The sequence below is a fragment of the Pelodiscus sinensis genome, chromosome 1 (assembly GCF_049634645.1).
Source record: "Pelodiscus sinensis isolate JC-2024 chromosome 1, ASM4963464v1, whole genome shotgun sequence".
Taxonomy (NCBI): domain Eukaryota; kingdom Metazoa; phylum Chordata; order Testudines; family Trionychidae; genus Pelodiscus; species Pelodiscus sinensis.
The window spans coordinates 64,670,303-64,686,664 of NC_134711.1; the positions used below are offsets into that span (position 1 = coordinate 64,670,303).

The following is a 16,362-nucleotide window of genomic DNA, read 5'->3' on the forward strand; positions in this document are numbered from 1 at the left end:
ACGCAATATATGGTAAATCCATTTTATCTTTACAGTTCAAATGTTTTATTTAAATGGGGCTCGGGTCTGAAGTTGTTACTTTTAGGACGAATATGGGTATGTTTGCTGCAGTCAGAACAGAAGGATTGGTCTATATTAATACCCTAGAGGAGGGTAATTAAATAGTATTGTCTTCCAAACCTAGAATATAGGCTACATGGTGATTACTAGAGCTGAGTGAATAATCACAAGTCATTTGACCAGTTTACCATTATTTTCTCATTTGCCAACTGTCCACAGATCACAATAGTACTGGCTTCATGGATAATTATTTTTGCTATTTCCTCTGTGTTAGCGAGGACCTTTCATCTTTTTCAACAACAACTACCAGATCTTCTAACTACCAAGTAATCTCCAGGAAATAAACTGTTGGTGCAACTCTATAATACTGCCACTTCAAAAATCAGTTTTAAAATCAGAGTGGGAGCTTTTGAGAATTTCTCCCTTACTTACTATTGTAACTCATGCAAAACTCAAGAGGCCCAGCAACTTTGTCATCTGGTTCCGAGTAGATTAGTGATAAACAGAATCATAAAACATTTGTAATTTGTCTAATTCAATAACCCCCCACCCTGAAATATATGCACTTAAACCAAACAGTTGAGATCTTCTCTTCTTGTCCTCCATTTCTGCATATGCTCCTTTCACTTCTCCTTACTAAGGCTAGCTGGATAAGAACTCCATTTCCTGAAAAAAATGTGAGGTTTTGAAATTTGGTTTCATTCCATATGGGAATGAAACAAAAGCCTTTTGAAACTTTTCCCTAAAAAACAGAGAGAAGACAATGCCCTTGTAGGAAGAGCTGATAGCCTGGAGGTTAAAGCACTTTCCTGGGATATGTGATTAAGCAGAGCAAGGACTTGAACGTCTGACTCCTACATCCAGAGGGAGTATCTTGGGAAGTATCTCTGTCTCTTTGGGCTGATTAATATTTAATTATTTATGCAAAGTGAAACTGACCCAACAGCAGAGATTGTGAGAGACTCGCTCCAGGATGACCAATACTGGGATGTGCAAGACCAAGTTTCAAGTCCCTGCTCTAAAATCAGGCAGAGCTTAGATCAGGCCTGGGCAAAATATGCCCAAACCCCCCAGATCTGGCCCAAAGGTGCTGCGGGGAGCCCCAGGCGGGCTCCTCACTTGCCTTCCCTCACCCAAATGCTGCTCAGAAATGTGGCTGCTGGGTGGTTTCCCTTTAAAATCTGTGGCTATGTCTACACTTTGGATTTTCTTGTGGAAGAGGATATGCAAATGGAATGCTCATTTGCATATCTTCTTCCGATTCTTTTTGTGGAAGAACTTTTGCCGCTAAAAAGCCCCATGGAGACGTGGCCATTTGTTGGAAAACTCCCCCTTTTTGCAAGATCTCTTATTCCTCAAAAATCAAGGTTTACAGGATCTTGCAAAAAAGGGTTTTTTTCTGACAAATGGCCACGTCTACACAGGGTTTTTTAGCGGCAAAACCTCTTCCATAAAAAGAATTGGAAGAAGATATGCAAATGAGCACCCAGGAAATAGGTGCATATCCTCTTCCGCAAAAAAAATGCAGTGTAGATATAGTCCGTGAGCCCAGAGGGAAGGGGGAAAGGCTTTAGGAGCTGCTCCCACTTCCAGCACAATCCTATTAGCCGGGTTTTGGCCAGAAGCTGGGCAATGGGAGCTGCCTGTTTCAGTAACAAGCAGCCAAGAAGCACCACACTCCCCTCCCCTCCAGGGCTCGTAGTTACTCACAGAGCACATGGCTGCAGCCTGTGTGGGGACGGGGCAGGCAGGGTGGCTGCTTCAGGAAAGTGCCAGGCTGCTGGCTGGTAAGTCTCCTGGCTAGAGCCTGCCTCTGGCCTCTAGCCCCTCCCTGCTCCAACCCTCTACTCCCTACTCCATATGTTCAAATCCTCTGCTGCCTTCCTGTACCCGTATCCCATCCCAGATCTGGTACCCCAATCCCTGCCCCAGATCACAGTCCCTTCCTGCCCTCGCTCACAATCCAAACCACTGCACCTCAATCTCCTGCATCCCCTCCTCTACCCCAATTCCATGCCCTAGGTCATAATCCAACTCTCTGAACCCTATTCCAGTGCCCCAGGTCACAACTGCCTCCTTTACCCAAACTCCCTCCCTTACCCCAAGCTCCCTTCAGCATCTAACCTCCATTGCAGACCCCGCACCTCCTCCATTAATATCACGGAAGAGTGCGGCCCTCGACCACTTTCCAAATTCTTGGAGTGGCTCTCCCACCAAAAATTATTGCCCTCCTCTGTTTTAGATTTTAACCGGAATACCCTACATTTCAGCAGAGTGCCCTAAGCATGGGCCTATTCTGGGAGTTCCCTCCTTCCTACCCCCTCAAGTTTTCATCCTGGACCTGAGAAACCCTTCTAATTGATACATTTCCAGGAGCAGATTTTGTTTCAGAGAAGTGGCATCTCCAAACAAAAAAATGTGTTGTCAAAAAATTTCCAATTAACTCTACACAAAAACAGATCTTACTCCTAACACCATCTTTCCCTTCCTCCCAAGTTTCTGATCATACTTTCTAGCCTCCGTTCTTCAAGTGCAATCCATTTCCTGATATTTTTCTCTGTTCTTCAGCCATTTCACATACCCCAATCTCTCCTGGTTCCTATTTCTAGCACTGTACTGAGCCCAATAGGCTGCTAGTTTCCTGCATCCACTTTGCTTATTTTATACAAAGTCTATGTTGTTGATTCAGTAGATCTAACAACCCTGGAAGCTTTCTTGAAATTTCACAGCCATGTGAGCCTTCCATGGATCAGTGTGTCCAGAATTGTGTTTTTGACCTGGAGAAGAAGATCTTAAGGGCACATCTACACTGCAGTGCTATTTTGAAATAACAGAATGTGCATCTACACAGCAAGTGCATTATTTCAAAATAATTTTGAAATAACAGGACTCTTATTCTGACTTCTGTAACTCTCATTTCACGAGTAAGGGAAATCGAAGGAAGAGTGTTCTTTCAACTTCCTACTGTGTAGACAGTGCCTAAAGCTGAGTTAAGCTTCTTTGACTTCAGCTATGCAATTAACATAGCTGAAGTTGCATATCTTAATTTGACTTTAGCCTGTAGTATAGATGGACTCTAAGGGTGTGTCTAGACTACCTAGTTTTGTCGACAAAAGTGGACTTTTGTCGACAAAACAATACCAGCGTCTACACTACCGCGGAGTTCTGTCGACATAACGTCGACAGAACTCCGCGGTTTTGTCGACGCTGGTATACCTCATTTTACGAGGCAAAACACCTTCTGTCGACAGAGTTCTGTCGACAGAAGGTGTTATTGCCTGTAACGTTGCGTCCAGACTACGGAGTTCTGTCGACAAAGCGGCTTGCTTTGTCGACAGAACTCCATGTGTCTGGACGCAAATTGTCGACGGAAGTTTTGTCGACAGTATCTGTCGACAAAACTTCCGTCGACAAAACGCGGTAGTCTAGACGTACCCTAAGAGATTTCAGGTCTATCCTGAAAGTGACTGAGTACCATCACCTTTCACTGATGTTAGTGGGAGTTTATGATACTGAACAACTCATGGAGGCACACAGACTTGCAAGATTGGCTCCTTGATGGTGGAATTTGGTATAACCAACCGGCAAACTTGCTGAAATGGATTTTGTGAGGTGGCAAAGGAAGAAAAGGCCTGGGTTGGATTAAGAAATCACTTTTGACTGGTTAGGGACCCAATTGATCTTGACCTTCATGAAGAGTTGTCTATAGATGGGTAGAACCAATTTTGCATCTGAACACTTGTAAGAAGTCAGATTTGAAACTGAGATCCAAATTCAAACTTTCTGGGAGCTCAGAATGTTCATATTTGGTTGTAGATCTGACCTATTGTAGAGATAATTGTAGTTGTTGGGTTTGGAGCTTGTCCCATCTCAAATTTGGTTAGAGGTTTGGATAGAGATTCAGCTTGTCTTTCTTTTGTTTTGCAAGACTGAATCATTCCTTTGCCAAAATCTCCCATATCTTTCATGCTTGATAAGTACCACATAAGCAAAGAGTAAATGAGAGTGCTACCAAAGACTAGAATAATTTGCATCTATTCCAGTTCTGAAGACATTACTCAATCTTTTCTATGTAATTTTACCTGAATAAAGACTAAAACCAGCATTTTCCAACATGAGTCTCTAAAGCTTTCATTTAAAAAAATGAGGAGTAACATTAGTTCGAACCAAGGGGTTTGGTTCAAACTCATGTGTCCCGGCATGTACTTTCACTTTCGAAACAGCTGTTCAGCAGAGTAATGCACTGGCGAGATCATGCTAATGAAGTGCGGGATATTTAAATCCCCACTTCATTAGCAATTTCGGTCACCTACATTTGCATCCCTAGTTTGAACTAGGGTGCAAGTGTAGATACCCAGAGAGACCCTAGGGCTGGGTCAAATAGCATTATGATTTTGCTATAGTTTTCAGTGTTCTATATTTTTATGGAGAAAGTTGCATCGTTCTGTACTTAAGTCTATTCTTTACAGTTTTTGTCATGATATTATAAAACACATGGAATTAGTACCTGCTGCATGCTTAGAAATTGTGAGTTATCTGATGACAATGGTAATTGAAACATATTGTACTATGGATTTTTCAGTAGAACGCCACAAAGAAGTCCATGAGGACATTAGCGTCAAAATGGAAGGCCTAACAGAACCCCCCAAATGCATTTCAGTGTCATATATTGTATGCGTATGTTTATATTTTTAAAAATAAATGCTCAAGAAATATGGTTCCAAAGTTGGTAAACTGACTCAAGAAACATCAAATTACTACCAGCCAACCCACTTTCCCTCTCCAATCTTATCTCCAATATGCATTCCATAAACACAACAATATATTAGGTGTCCTCTTGATCTCTTTTCCATTCTGACTGATTCCATAGGTATATATCTTTATGGTATTGCTCAGTAGTAAACTTATGTAAGCCTTTGTAGCACTAAGCCTAATCTTATTAAATATGGTAAACCAGATGTGAATCAAGCCCAAAACATGTAATGTAAAATAGATTACAAAAATAATAGTAACTGACAAAGAAGTTTTATAACAACTCAGGGATTTTGTTTTAATCTTCCCAAAAAACTTCAGATGGTCATATGACACATTATTATATCTATTTTAAAGAAATTTTTTAAGGATGGAATAAATCACACGTGATGCAGCATATTGTCTTTGTAATAAAGAGTTGGCTAGCTAGGTCATTATGATTTACTTTAGTGCATTGCTAAATCACAGCACAGAACAATACTGCAAAGTGCTCCTGCGAACTCTAAGGCTGCGTCTACACTGCAATGCTAGCTTGAAATAATCTATGCAATTTGAGCAACACAAATTGCGTACCTTATTTTGAGCTTACTTTGAGATAGTCTATTTCAAAATTATGAAATAAACTGTTATTCTGACAAGTCCCATAACCCTTGTGGAATGAAGTTTACCGGGACATCAGAATAGCGCGCCCGTTATTTCGATTACATTTTGAAGTAATGGACGTGCTGTCAAGACGCAGAAAACGCTATTTGAGGATACTGGTAGTATCCCAAAATAGTGCCGCAGTGTAGACATACTTTAACAGACCCCAAAACAAGAGTTGTGAACATATTATTAAACAACACTCAGATCCTTTCTAGCCACATTTTATGTTATAACTGTGTCGAAGCAAAAACACGCTCCTCTGTGTTTAGGCAGCTAACAAACAGCTTTATTAATTAATAAAGCACAGCATGAGCCAAACGTGGTCACAGCAGAGCCGGGCCCAGTAAGGCTGCTAATACAATCAATCCTAGTATCTTTATACCCTTAGCCAAACAGTCTGACGTCAGGGCATCCAATTACAGAAATCCTCAATTAAATTTGGAAAAACAAAGCCTTATCAACAAGATGGCGTACAGGTACGAGGGAGTACATCTCCTGTCCCAACCAGCCCAATTAACACATACCAATAGCCCGTCCTGTAGGCCTCTTCTCACGGGGTGACAGAAAGTTCACTCTGGTCTACGTGCTTGAGAGAAAAGCTGAAATGGTTTCTGATATACAAGATGGCTTCTAGCTAAACATAAAATAGCTTCTACAACTGTATATAAATACTTACCATGTACGAAGGTAAACACACAGGAAAATGCATCTTAAAATTAGTATTTCCAAAGATTTGGATTCAGTTCATTACACTGTGAATTTTGTATTTGTTACCAGGATTATTTCCCATATTGGTATAGTGATGCTACTTCATGAGCAATGGAATATGTAGGCTATTTGTTCATTGGGAACAAACATTCAGGTTATCAGTGAAGTAGTACTACATCTATCCAATTTTTCAGATGACTTGTGCCCCTTTTGGTATATTTTTTTAAATATGCATGTCTATAAAGTGGATGAGGAAGAGGATCTGGAGAGTTTGATGTTGGTATTGAAAGCAGCACTAAAATTATATTCTTCTCTTTTTGGGAAGCAAATAGCACAAGAATCTGGTGGGATTAAGTCTATACATACAAATTTGGGCCCCAAATATCAACCAGATAACTAGAGCAACCCACTAAATTTTAGAAAGTCAGGTATCATGGCTGTCTTAAAATTATTCTTTTTAAGGTACTCTGATTTTGGATTCTGAGCAATCTTTTAAGCTCCCAGGAGAAAATGTAATTTTTCTTAAAGTGAGAGTGGGTGCAAGAGAGACAGGATTGTTACCATAATTACCAAGACACTGCCTGAAAGGAGAAGCTCACCTTTGTGTGGACACAGATTTTCATAGGTAGAGTTTCCTTTGTCGTCGATACTTATTTGCTTCCAGCTATGAGGGTATTTCTTACCCATCTTGATCATTACCTTCGGGCCTTGTTTGGAGAGAAAGAGAGAGCTATTTGCCACCTGGAGGAGGCCTTCCTTTTTGTGGCAGGTCCAGCTGGGTGCCTGAGGGCAGTCTATGAAGATGCTGCGGGATGATGCAGCAGAGGACTTGGAGATGCCCAAACACTGGCCAGATTTAACATGGAGAAGTTTCTCATAGTCTGTCCACATCCACTGCTGGTTTGGATCCGTCAGATTGCAGTTGCTCACTAACGCTGTTTTGCCTCTAAAAAGGCATTGCTGTTTCTGGACATGGATAATCAGAAACCCTCCTGGAAGATGAAAAACCCATAAAAATGCAGCAAATCATATGTGGCATTTAAAAATGAATCCCAATGACTTCAAAATAATCCTCCTTTTTTCTTTCCCACTTTCTGTGTATCTCAGCTTTTTATGACTGGCACCAGCAGAAATTATTTTAAAAGGCACAAAATCACAATTGTTTGGTCAGGGAAATGCGAAGAGAGAGAATGCAACAAACCCTGACTTTCTACTTAAAAACAAAAGAAATCTAACTTGAATTAAAATATGGGTTATTGACTTTCACTTCACTTCTGAAAACCCTGTCCCTCCTCTTCCAATACACAGAGATCCATTAGCCTTCCTTACTCTCACCTTAAATTAAATTCACTGTACATAACTGGAAATTGATTTTTTAAAACAAATCTTAGTATTTGGTGGAGGAGGGTGACAGAACAACATCTGTGTGCTGTGTGAAAAAGGATGGGAACTTTTGACTGATATGAACTCTGTGTATCTTACACACCTAAATACATTGACTCCTCCAGTCATTACTTTGTAACTATCTCACTATAGATCAGATTGATTCTTTTATTATCCCAGTTTATATGTATAGAGCCAATGATAAAATGAAGAGAAGAAAAAATCATTCATTGAAATCAAATTTCCCCAACCCCAAAAGCCCATTTGTTATTAAGAACAGAATTGGAAGGTTCACTAGCAATCTCAATTTGACTCTCATTTCATTGATCACGTTTTATTGCAAGTCAGTTAATTCATCAAAACTTAAGGCTCCACTCGATAAACAAAATCATTTAAAAACAAAACACGTAACTTCTTTTGTTTCTTCATTCACACTTTTTTATGGCGTAGGACATAAAACTGTTCTAAGTGCCCATAGAAGCTTTAGGTTTGGTAAGTTTCACAAAGCCTTACTAAGTAATCTGAATCTCTCTTCAAAGAAATCTAGCTCAGGATTCTGCCTCAGAACTGTCTAGTTGAAGATATTTTTTAAAAGGTATTCAAGGAGAGACCGTTTATTTTCCTTTGGAGAGAAATCTAAACAGTACGGGCTTTGTTGGCCCAGCCCTCCCCCTCCATCTCTCTTATATAAACTCAGGCTGAGAAGTGGCTCCATTTCCACAGCACTGAATAAGTTTCAACAACCCTTAGGAGCCCTGGTTAGTGACACAATGGGAACTGGAATGGAGGATAGACACCGGGCGATGTGCTTACCTGAGATCTTGAAGGCCAGGAAGGTAAAAATCAGGACATGAAGTAAGGGATCCATTTTCCAGCTAACAACTCCCCATGCTTCTGTTTAAAAAAAACCACACACACACACACGCAACACACACACACACACACACACACAAAATCACCACCTCAGATAAGTGAAGTGAAGGCTAGGAAGGAAATGTGCCTTCACAGGAGGAAAAGTCAGTGACGAGCATTTCCTTCTATTCAATAGTTTTGGGGAATTTCATACCAGTTTGTCCTTTCATATGATTCTTCAGAGTTTACAGACTCTGATTTATTTTGGAAAAACCCAAGCAAAAAGGGGATAGATTTTGAAACTACCAGTGCTCGCTCACACACAAATAAAAAACATGCTTCAACATCTGAATAAAGTGCTGGATTAAAAATATAAGGAACAGAGATTGTAATTTCATGTAACTGACCACTCATAAAACATTCCATGGCTGAATGTGGTTTGGCTAGTGATGAATAAATACATACTAGCCTATCAATTTTTCACCATTCACAGTTTCTAGAATATGTTGCGAGTCCATCAAGCAAAATCACATTATTAGATATCATTTCCAACTCCTCTGTGAGTTCTGAAAACTATAATATTGTGGGAGTACTAATCTATGAGTTCTTCTCATTGTACACTCCCACTATGGGATCAAATTATGTTGACTTTTCGTCAACATTGTCTGATCCATGTTGCCTACATACAGTGAGAGTTTGCCTTAATGAAAAGCTGGGTAAAGGCCTCAAAGATTTGACCTCCAAATGGCCAGAAGCCAGCATAGAATTAACTAGAGCAGATTGGGCTATATTTGCCTTATCAGGGTATCATGATAATGGTAATGGTTACTTACTGTAGGCAATAAACCTCCAGATGCACTAACTATTTTGTATCAAGGGTAGTTTATTGTCAGTATGAAGCAAAGTCAACATCACTGAATTAAAAACTGATTTAATCCTAGTTGCTGTAAGTAGTTATGCTAGATTTACATTTCTCTTAATGAACAAATCTTTGCAGAAATATAAGGAAACATTCATAAAAACATTTTTTTGTATAACTTCCTGTAACAGAACAGCTCCTCTTTCCAAAGGCATCCATCTCTTAACAGAAGTGATACAACAGGGAGATAACATATTCAAAAAATCCACTCTTAGTGAAAGATGGGCAAATATTTAAAATCCTTACCATTGAATATATGCTATAAAGTTTCCTTTAAAAGTAAAATGACTCATACAGTTTACAAATACACTGGATTCAGGTCAGGAACAGAAGCAGTTTCTAACAGTATAGAGTACAATCAACAGTATAGAGTAATTACATACATATACATTGAATAACAGAGGTTGTGCTCTGTCACTGCATTATAGGACTTATTATAAATATGCATTAAATAGCTAAATAGTATGAAGAACAGATATTTCCATATAAAAGATAACCGCTTTTGAACAGTTTCCAAAACAAAAGGACTTTTCTTCTTAAATCCATAATTAATCACTTGCAACTTTAGCAGCAAGAGTTTTATGTGGCCAAGAAATAAGCTCACCACATAATAGGTAATAGCACTTAACAGGTACAGTTTAACAGCTGACAGTCCATTCACAAGACAGAGTTGGCAAATGTTAAAGCATTTATACACTTAGAAAAACATTTCTTCTGAAGAAGTTCCAATTTCCATCTGACTGCAGCCGTAGCACATACATACGTTCTGTATAGCAGATATTATTACAGTAATAAATCCACCTTTTAGATATATACGTGAAATCCACATGTAGCATCAGTATAGTACCTTCTTTAAAAATCATTTCAGGATGCTTACAATATATTCATATACAGTAAGTGTCTGGCTATCTTTATAGTTTTGCCAAACCATCCATAGTCCTTTCACAAGTTGGCGTCAAAGCACCTCTCTCCACTGTAGTAAACTCCTTGACGAAGTTGCTGGTAGGTAATGAAACAAATTACCTCAAGAGACTGACATTCTGGTCCCCCTTCGTGGTTTCACTGGACTGCTTCTTCAGCGAGTCGACTTTCATACAGACTCAGTGCATGGTGCACAAATTCATATTGTTCACTGGTCTGAACCATTCCACCTCTGAAAAGAAAGTGCAATAGAATGAAATCTTATTTCTTAAAAATCAAACAAATCTGCTCTCGTGCTAAGAACCAGAAAACACGTGAGGTCAAATCCTGAGGTCTATTCTGAGTTTTAATTTCAGTGAGAGTTTGTCTGAGCAAATGGCAGTTTGGCCTGAGTAGTGCTCTTCAAGTGATATTTGTCTTGTTATTACATCATGACTATCCAACCCTGACACAACAGATGTATGAGCTGTAGGGAAACATTTAGCTGGCAGGTAAGCTGTTAAAATCCAGATTTCAAACCCAATGCAATTATGGGGAATCTCCCGAAAAGCAATGAACACGCTGTATTTTAAGCACGACTAAGATTAGATATGTCATAAAAAGCTTAGTCACTTGTGGCAGATTCTTACACCCTTTATTCAAGTTGAGTTCTGGACTCACAGAGCAGCCCCATTGATTTTATTGGGGTTGTTGGAGGAATGAGGTGCTACTTAGCATGAGTAAGGGTAAGAGAATCTGGCCCAGTGTGCACAGACTTCATTCTTCTTCATATCCTAAAAATGTAACCTATGGTGACCCTTAGATCACATGTGCAGAGACCAGCTCTTCCTGTCCTCTTTCTAACGCCTACAATGCATCCGGTCTAAACAGCAGACAGAGAAGAAATTTTACAGCGGTGACTCATTTCTGCGCCAGCAATGCAACTTAGTTTAACTTGAGCATAAAAAAGTGCTCAGTGCAGTCAGTTTGGATCAGCTACTTACACCTAATATAGCTGTATGATAGCTCAGCTGGTAGCACTGGGGCTTTCAGGAATCCCACAGTAGGACCTAAACTATCCAGTGTTGAAAGTGAGTGAGGAGATGCTGTGCCAGATGGAATACTGGCTGAGGCTGTACTGCAGTACTAGCATTGTCTTTCAGATAACAAACATGGGCCAGGGCCCCTCACACATTTGGGACCCAGACACAGTAGGTGCTATTGCAACTCCAAAATGTTAAAAACAACTGCAACCTGATCACTGCAGAGACATCCTTGCCTCCCTTCCCAAGCTTGCATCAAGCCAGCTACTTGGAGCAGATGTGTGTGCCTGTCTGGGAAGGAAGGATGTGGCCCACAGGGAAAGGAAGATTCATACCTGCACTTCAAACTGCGTTTGCCAACCCTCATTGAATTAGGTGATTTCAGTGGGAGGCTTGCATCACACGGATGTAGAATCTGGCCTTTTTAAATACAAGGCTTGCTAGGCCACAGAAACTATCAGGTTAACACATTTTTTTAAATATCTGTGGTTTTTCTAACAGAAAAAAAAGACAATTGATAGGTAGACCTATTGTACCTATTGTAACACAATGTATTCAACAAGTAGCTTCTCTTATTTAAGATCTTCCTGTTGGCCTACCATTTTGAGGTCCTTTCAGTTTCTTCATTGCTACTGGATGTCCAAATAGCCATGAGACAAAAACTGCTTACTTCCAGCTGCAACTGGCAAGAAGACTCTACTCCTTAAACAGTATTGGGCTTGGCCATCGTGAGCCACATATTTGTGACTTCCAACCTTGATTATTGCTATCCATTATTCCTAGTAATGAAGCCACATAGCCTGAAAAATCTTTAGCTGACACAAAATGCAGCAGTTCATCTGCTCAGCAACAGAGACTGCCATAAGTACATCATTCTACGGCTTCTGTCTCAGCACTGGCTCCTTGATGAATATGGAGTACATTTCCAGGTCTCCTGGTTGATATTCTAAGTACTCCATGGAACTGACCCTAGATACTTATGGGATCACCTGTTCTTTCAGTGACCATGAACTCCTGCAACAGCTGCATTCCACTGGAATGAGGAAGCTGCTTTCCAGTCGTGGGGCGGAGGCTTGAAATTGGGACACAGAATTTTCACAAGAGCTGGCCCTAGATTGTGGAACTCACTCCCAGAAAAGAATGCCCATATGCCTCACATACACCACAGAGTAACACAGCCCAACTAATCAAGCCATCTCTCCTACAGATTGCAGTAGAAGAAAGAGATCACTATTGGTTCTTTTTGATTTGGGAGGCACTGAGATACTACAGTTCTGTATAATTATCTAGTTCAAGAGACTCATTTTTCTGTGTGAAATATTTGCAAAGAAATAGTGAAATTCCCAGTTTTACTGATTATTAAAAAGCTATCCATAGATTTCTTCAGTAAATAAGTCCTGGTTTGTAGATAATTTATAAACAGTTTGTTGGGAGCATTTGCCAGTCCTGCTTCGTCTGTGTGTGGGGGAACTATGCATATTATGTGGCATTGTTCCAGCTCTGTGACTGGATGATTTATGAAACTCACCCAAGAGTTGAGTAGCTTTCAAATTATATACTTGGGTGTAAAAGAACTGCAAATCTCAATTTGTGGTTATAAATTTCAAAATCTGCAGTAGTACTGGTTGGTTCTGCAGTTACATTCATTTTTAGAGCATTTATAAACTTAACAGTTGATGGATATTTTGGGCAATATTGTTGAAAATAAAGGTTCTTTCACTGGTATAGTTACTGAATGAGGAAACAAATATTGTTGTAGTGCGTCTGTTTAAAAATGCTAATGGAGTAGCATGAAAAAGAATATTTTGCTGCATTTCCCCAAGGCTGTACACACAGGGCTGTATCCCTGCTTGCAACAAGGCCCCGCCCCCTGTGCCTCCTAAGTTCTGGCCCTGCCTCCTCCTTCCTCACCCCCACTTGCAGCCCAAGCTGGAGCTCCTCCTCAGCTCCCCACTGCCCTTCAATTCTTCAAAGGTGGAGGGACCTGGCTTTGGAGCCAGCAGAGACATTGGGGAGCAGAGATACTGGGGGCAGAATCAGAAGCCCATGTAAGCAGATCAGTCTAGACAGTTGTGGGGAGTTCCAGACCCTCCAAACTACCCTTGGTAATGCTCCCTAGTGGACAGGGACACAGCCTGGGACTGCTCTTGGGCACCACAGCTCCCTTCTTACTCCTGCCACCCTCAGAGCTGGGTAATCAGCCAGCAGCCACTGGTCTCTCTGCTCTGCCTCCAGAGCTGGGTGGCTGGAGAACAATGGCTGCAACAGTGTGGCTATGGCAAATTTTGGGGTGGCCTTTCACCAGTGCTGCCCCTTGCTGTCCACCACCACAGGATCCTCCGACACTGGCGAGAATCTTCTGAGTAGCATTATATCAGTATTAGGGCCACTTTGCACCAACTTTGCAGCATAAAATAGCCACAGAACATGAGAGAATCTGTTAATCAAACTTGTTATAATTATTAACACAATATAAATAGTCATAAAATTGCAAACAAATACATTCTTTAACAAAAATACTTGAAAAGCTATTTTGTTCTTTACTCCTTTGTCAGGACCTGAATTTAGGGAGGAGACACATAGCAACAAGAGTTCATTAAAATACTGACACCTAAAGTGGCTGTGGACTTTATCAATAGCATCTAATACAGGTTAGCACCCACCCTAGATTAACACTTGGCTTTCCATATTAGACATATAGGAAATTCTTGCCAGAGAAACACAAAATCCCAAATTGAGATCCTGACAGAAAAGTAAAAAAGAAAAGACCTTTCAGGATATTGAAAAATGTAGTATGAAATTTTCAGAAGCATTTTGTGTTGGTCTAACTGTACTCCTACTGAAGTCCATGGTAAAACTCCCTTTGGCATCAGTGGGAGGAGAATTATGCAACTCCGAGTGCTTCTGAGTATTTCACACATACTTGTTTATCATTTTTTAATTGCCCCATAGATTATGTTCATGATTTAGCAATTTAAACTCTTCAATTCACCTTTAAGAACAGTGAATCCTTGAAAGTCCTGACACTTGCATGTTTCTTACCCAACTGTGACTTTTTTTGTTTTACACAGAGTGAAGGATGCAGGACACATTTCTACAAGAAGACAGAGTATTTCTGTGTTGTGAAGCTAACAGACAAATATATCAGATTGGAATGTAGCAGACGAGGATTGAAAATATGACATTGTGTTCTTTATCTGACTTACAATTCCATTGCAACTCACCTATCAACTCGTAACTGGCAGACAATGCTTAGTGCATCTACAACTCCTTCTTCCTTCAACTGGTGACAACCAATGGTGGTAGCAATAAAACATCCGGTTCTTCCTATACCAGCACTAAAAATAAAATTAAAGCAAAGGTGAATGGAGCTGACAGATACCAACCTGCACCCTTCACAGAAGTTGTTCTGTCATCACATATATAGAACTGAAAATACTCAACATGCACAAGAGAGACCCATTAGTGGTTAGGTACATGACCAAGGCTATGTCTAGACTGCAGGTTTCTTCTGGAAGAGATCTTCCAAAAAACCTCTACCGAAAGCGTGTGTCCACACTGCAAAAGCACATCGAAAAAGCACTCTGCTTTTTTGACAGATAGTGTCCACAATGAATGGATGCTATCTTGCATGTAAACTGTGATTACTATGGGCTGAATGGCCAGTAGAGCTCCTGTGCTTTTCCCTCTTTCCTCTTCTTGTGAAAGAATTCCCTCTTCCCTGTCCACACACCCTTCTTCCAAAAAAGCTCTTTTGGAAAAAGGCTTCTTCCTTGTAGAAAGAGGATTACCACCGCCAGAAAACCCCCTCCGTTTTTTCCATTTTTTTCCTGAAAGAATGCGATTGCAGTGTGGACGTAATTGAAGTTTTTCTGGAAAAATGCCATTTTCCCAAAAAAAAACCCCTCTGTAGTGTAGACATACCCTAACTCACCTTTTCCTCTAGGAAATGCATGCTCAGAGAGCAGCAACAGGTAAAGAGCTACGGGTTAGTTTGTGAAGCCCATATGTTTTCATTCTGCACAAAAGTGCACAGAGGGAGCAATGTTACACAAAATCTTTATAGCTCTAATGGGATTTGAGGAGTCTGAATATTCTCTGCTCCAGTTCAAGGAGCAATGTGAAGTGACCAAGCCCCACTCTTCATGGATCTTGCCCAGTTTGAGACTTTCTTTTACAGTCCTCTTCACACTAGCCATTCCTCTGTATCCAAAGTAACGCTGACAGGTAGAACCAAACCTTGGACCGCTAGAACTTACGAGCCTCTACAGCTTGAGCTAAAAGCCAGTTGGCTTTCACCTAAGGCCATAGAGCGAACTCATTCCCTCTCTCTCTAAGTACCATTACATGGGACAGTGCACCATCCCCAGCAAGTGTGTGGGTTACCCAAGACCAGTAATTGTGTTCCCACTGTTCATCAGCCTCCTGTAGTGCTCTGCAATTCTGCAGCAGGGAGAGGGGTCAGTGCTGCAAGTCTCCACGTTCTGCTCCTTGTTTGCAGTCTGAGGGGAATGTGGAGGTGGATGGGTACCAGGAGACACAAAGGGTGCGTCTAAACTACATTCCTCTTTCGAAAGAGGAATGCAAATTAGGGAAATTAAAAATGTAAATGAAATGCAGATTTACAAATCTCATGCTTCATTTGCATAATTTCATCTGCGCTTTTTCAAAAAAGGTTTTTTTTAAAAAAAAAAAAGCAATCTAGATGCGGGTCTTTAAAAAAACCGCTTTTTCGAAAGAACCCTGTAAACCTCATTTTTTTAGGAATAAGGGTTCTTTTTAAAAAGGGTTTTTTTTTCCAAAAGAACTGTGTCTAAACTGCTTTTTTTTTTTCCCAAAAAAATCCTTTTTTGAAAAAGCAATCGGACATGATTACACAAAGGAAGCGCGAGATTTGTAAATCTGCACTTCATTTGCATTTTCAATTTCCCTCATTTGCATTCCTCTTTCGAAAGAAGAATGTTGTATAGACACATCCTAACTAGTTAAGTGACTGTCTACCTTAATTTATTCACTGGTTTAATGGGTATAATACCAGTAATGTACCTCAGAGGAGTGCTGTGAGGCTTAATTCCATTATTATCTGTAAAGTGTTTTGGG

At 40.3% G+C, this 16,362-nt stretch overlaps 2 protein-coding genes across 5 annotated transcripts in view; both read right to left on the reverse strand.

The window, feature by feature from the left end:
- Positions 1-8,514, reverse strand: part of PTPRB (protein tyrosine phosphatase receptor type B) — a 100,900-nt gene extending 92,386 nt beyond the window's left edge. Inside the window, exons 1-2 of the mRNA XM_006121563.4 lie at positions 8,362-8,514; positions 6,765-7,157 (exon numbers count right to left, since the gene is read on the reverse strand). Of these exons, the coding sequence (XP_006121625.2) occupies positions 6,765-7,157; positions 8,362-8,416 (448 nt within the window). The 5' untranslated portion in view covers positions 8,417-8,514. The remainder of the gene's footprint in view (positions 1-6,764; positions 7,158-8,361) is intronic.
- Positions 8,515-9,263: 749 nt separating this feature from the next.
- Positions 9,264-16,362, reverse strand: part of PTPRR (protein tyrosine phosphatase receptor type R) — a 215,603-nt gene continuing 208,504 nt past the window's right edge. For all 4 annotated transcript variants that reach the window (XM_075931784.1, XM_075931780.1, XM_006121561.4 and 1 more), the window contains 2 exons: positions 14,487-14,600; positions 9,264-10,472 (listed from right to left, as the gene is read on the reverse strand). In XM_075931784.1, coding sequence (XP_075787899.1) covers positions 10,379-10,472; positions 14,487-14,600 — 208 coding nt within the window. In that variant the 3' untranslated portion in view covers positions 9,264-10,378. The remainder of the gene's footprint in view (positions 10,473-14,486; positions 14,601-16,362) is intronic.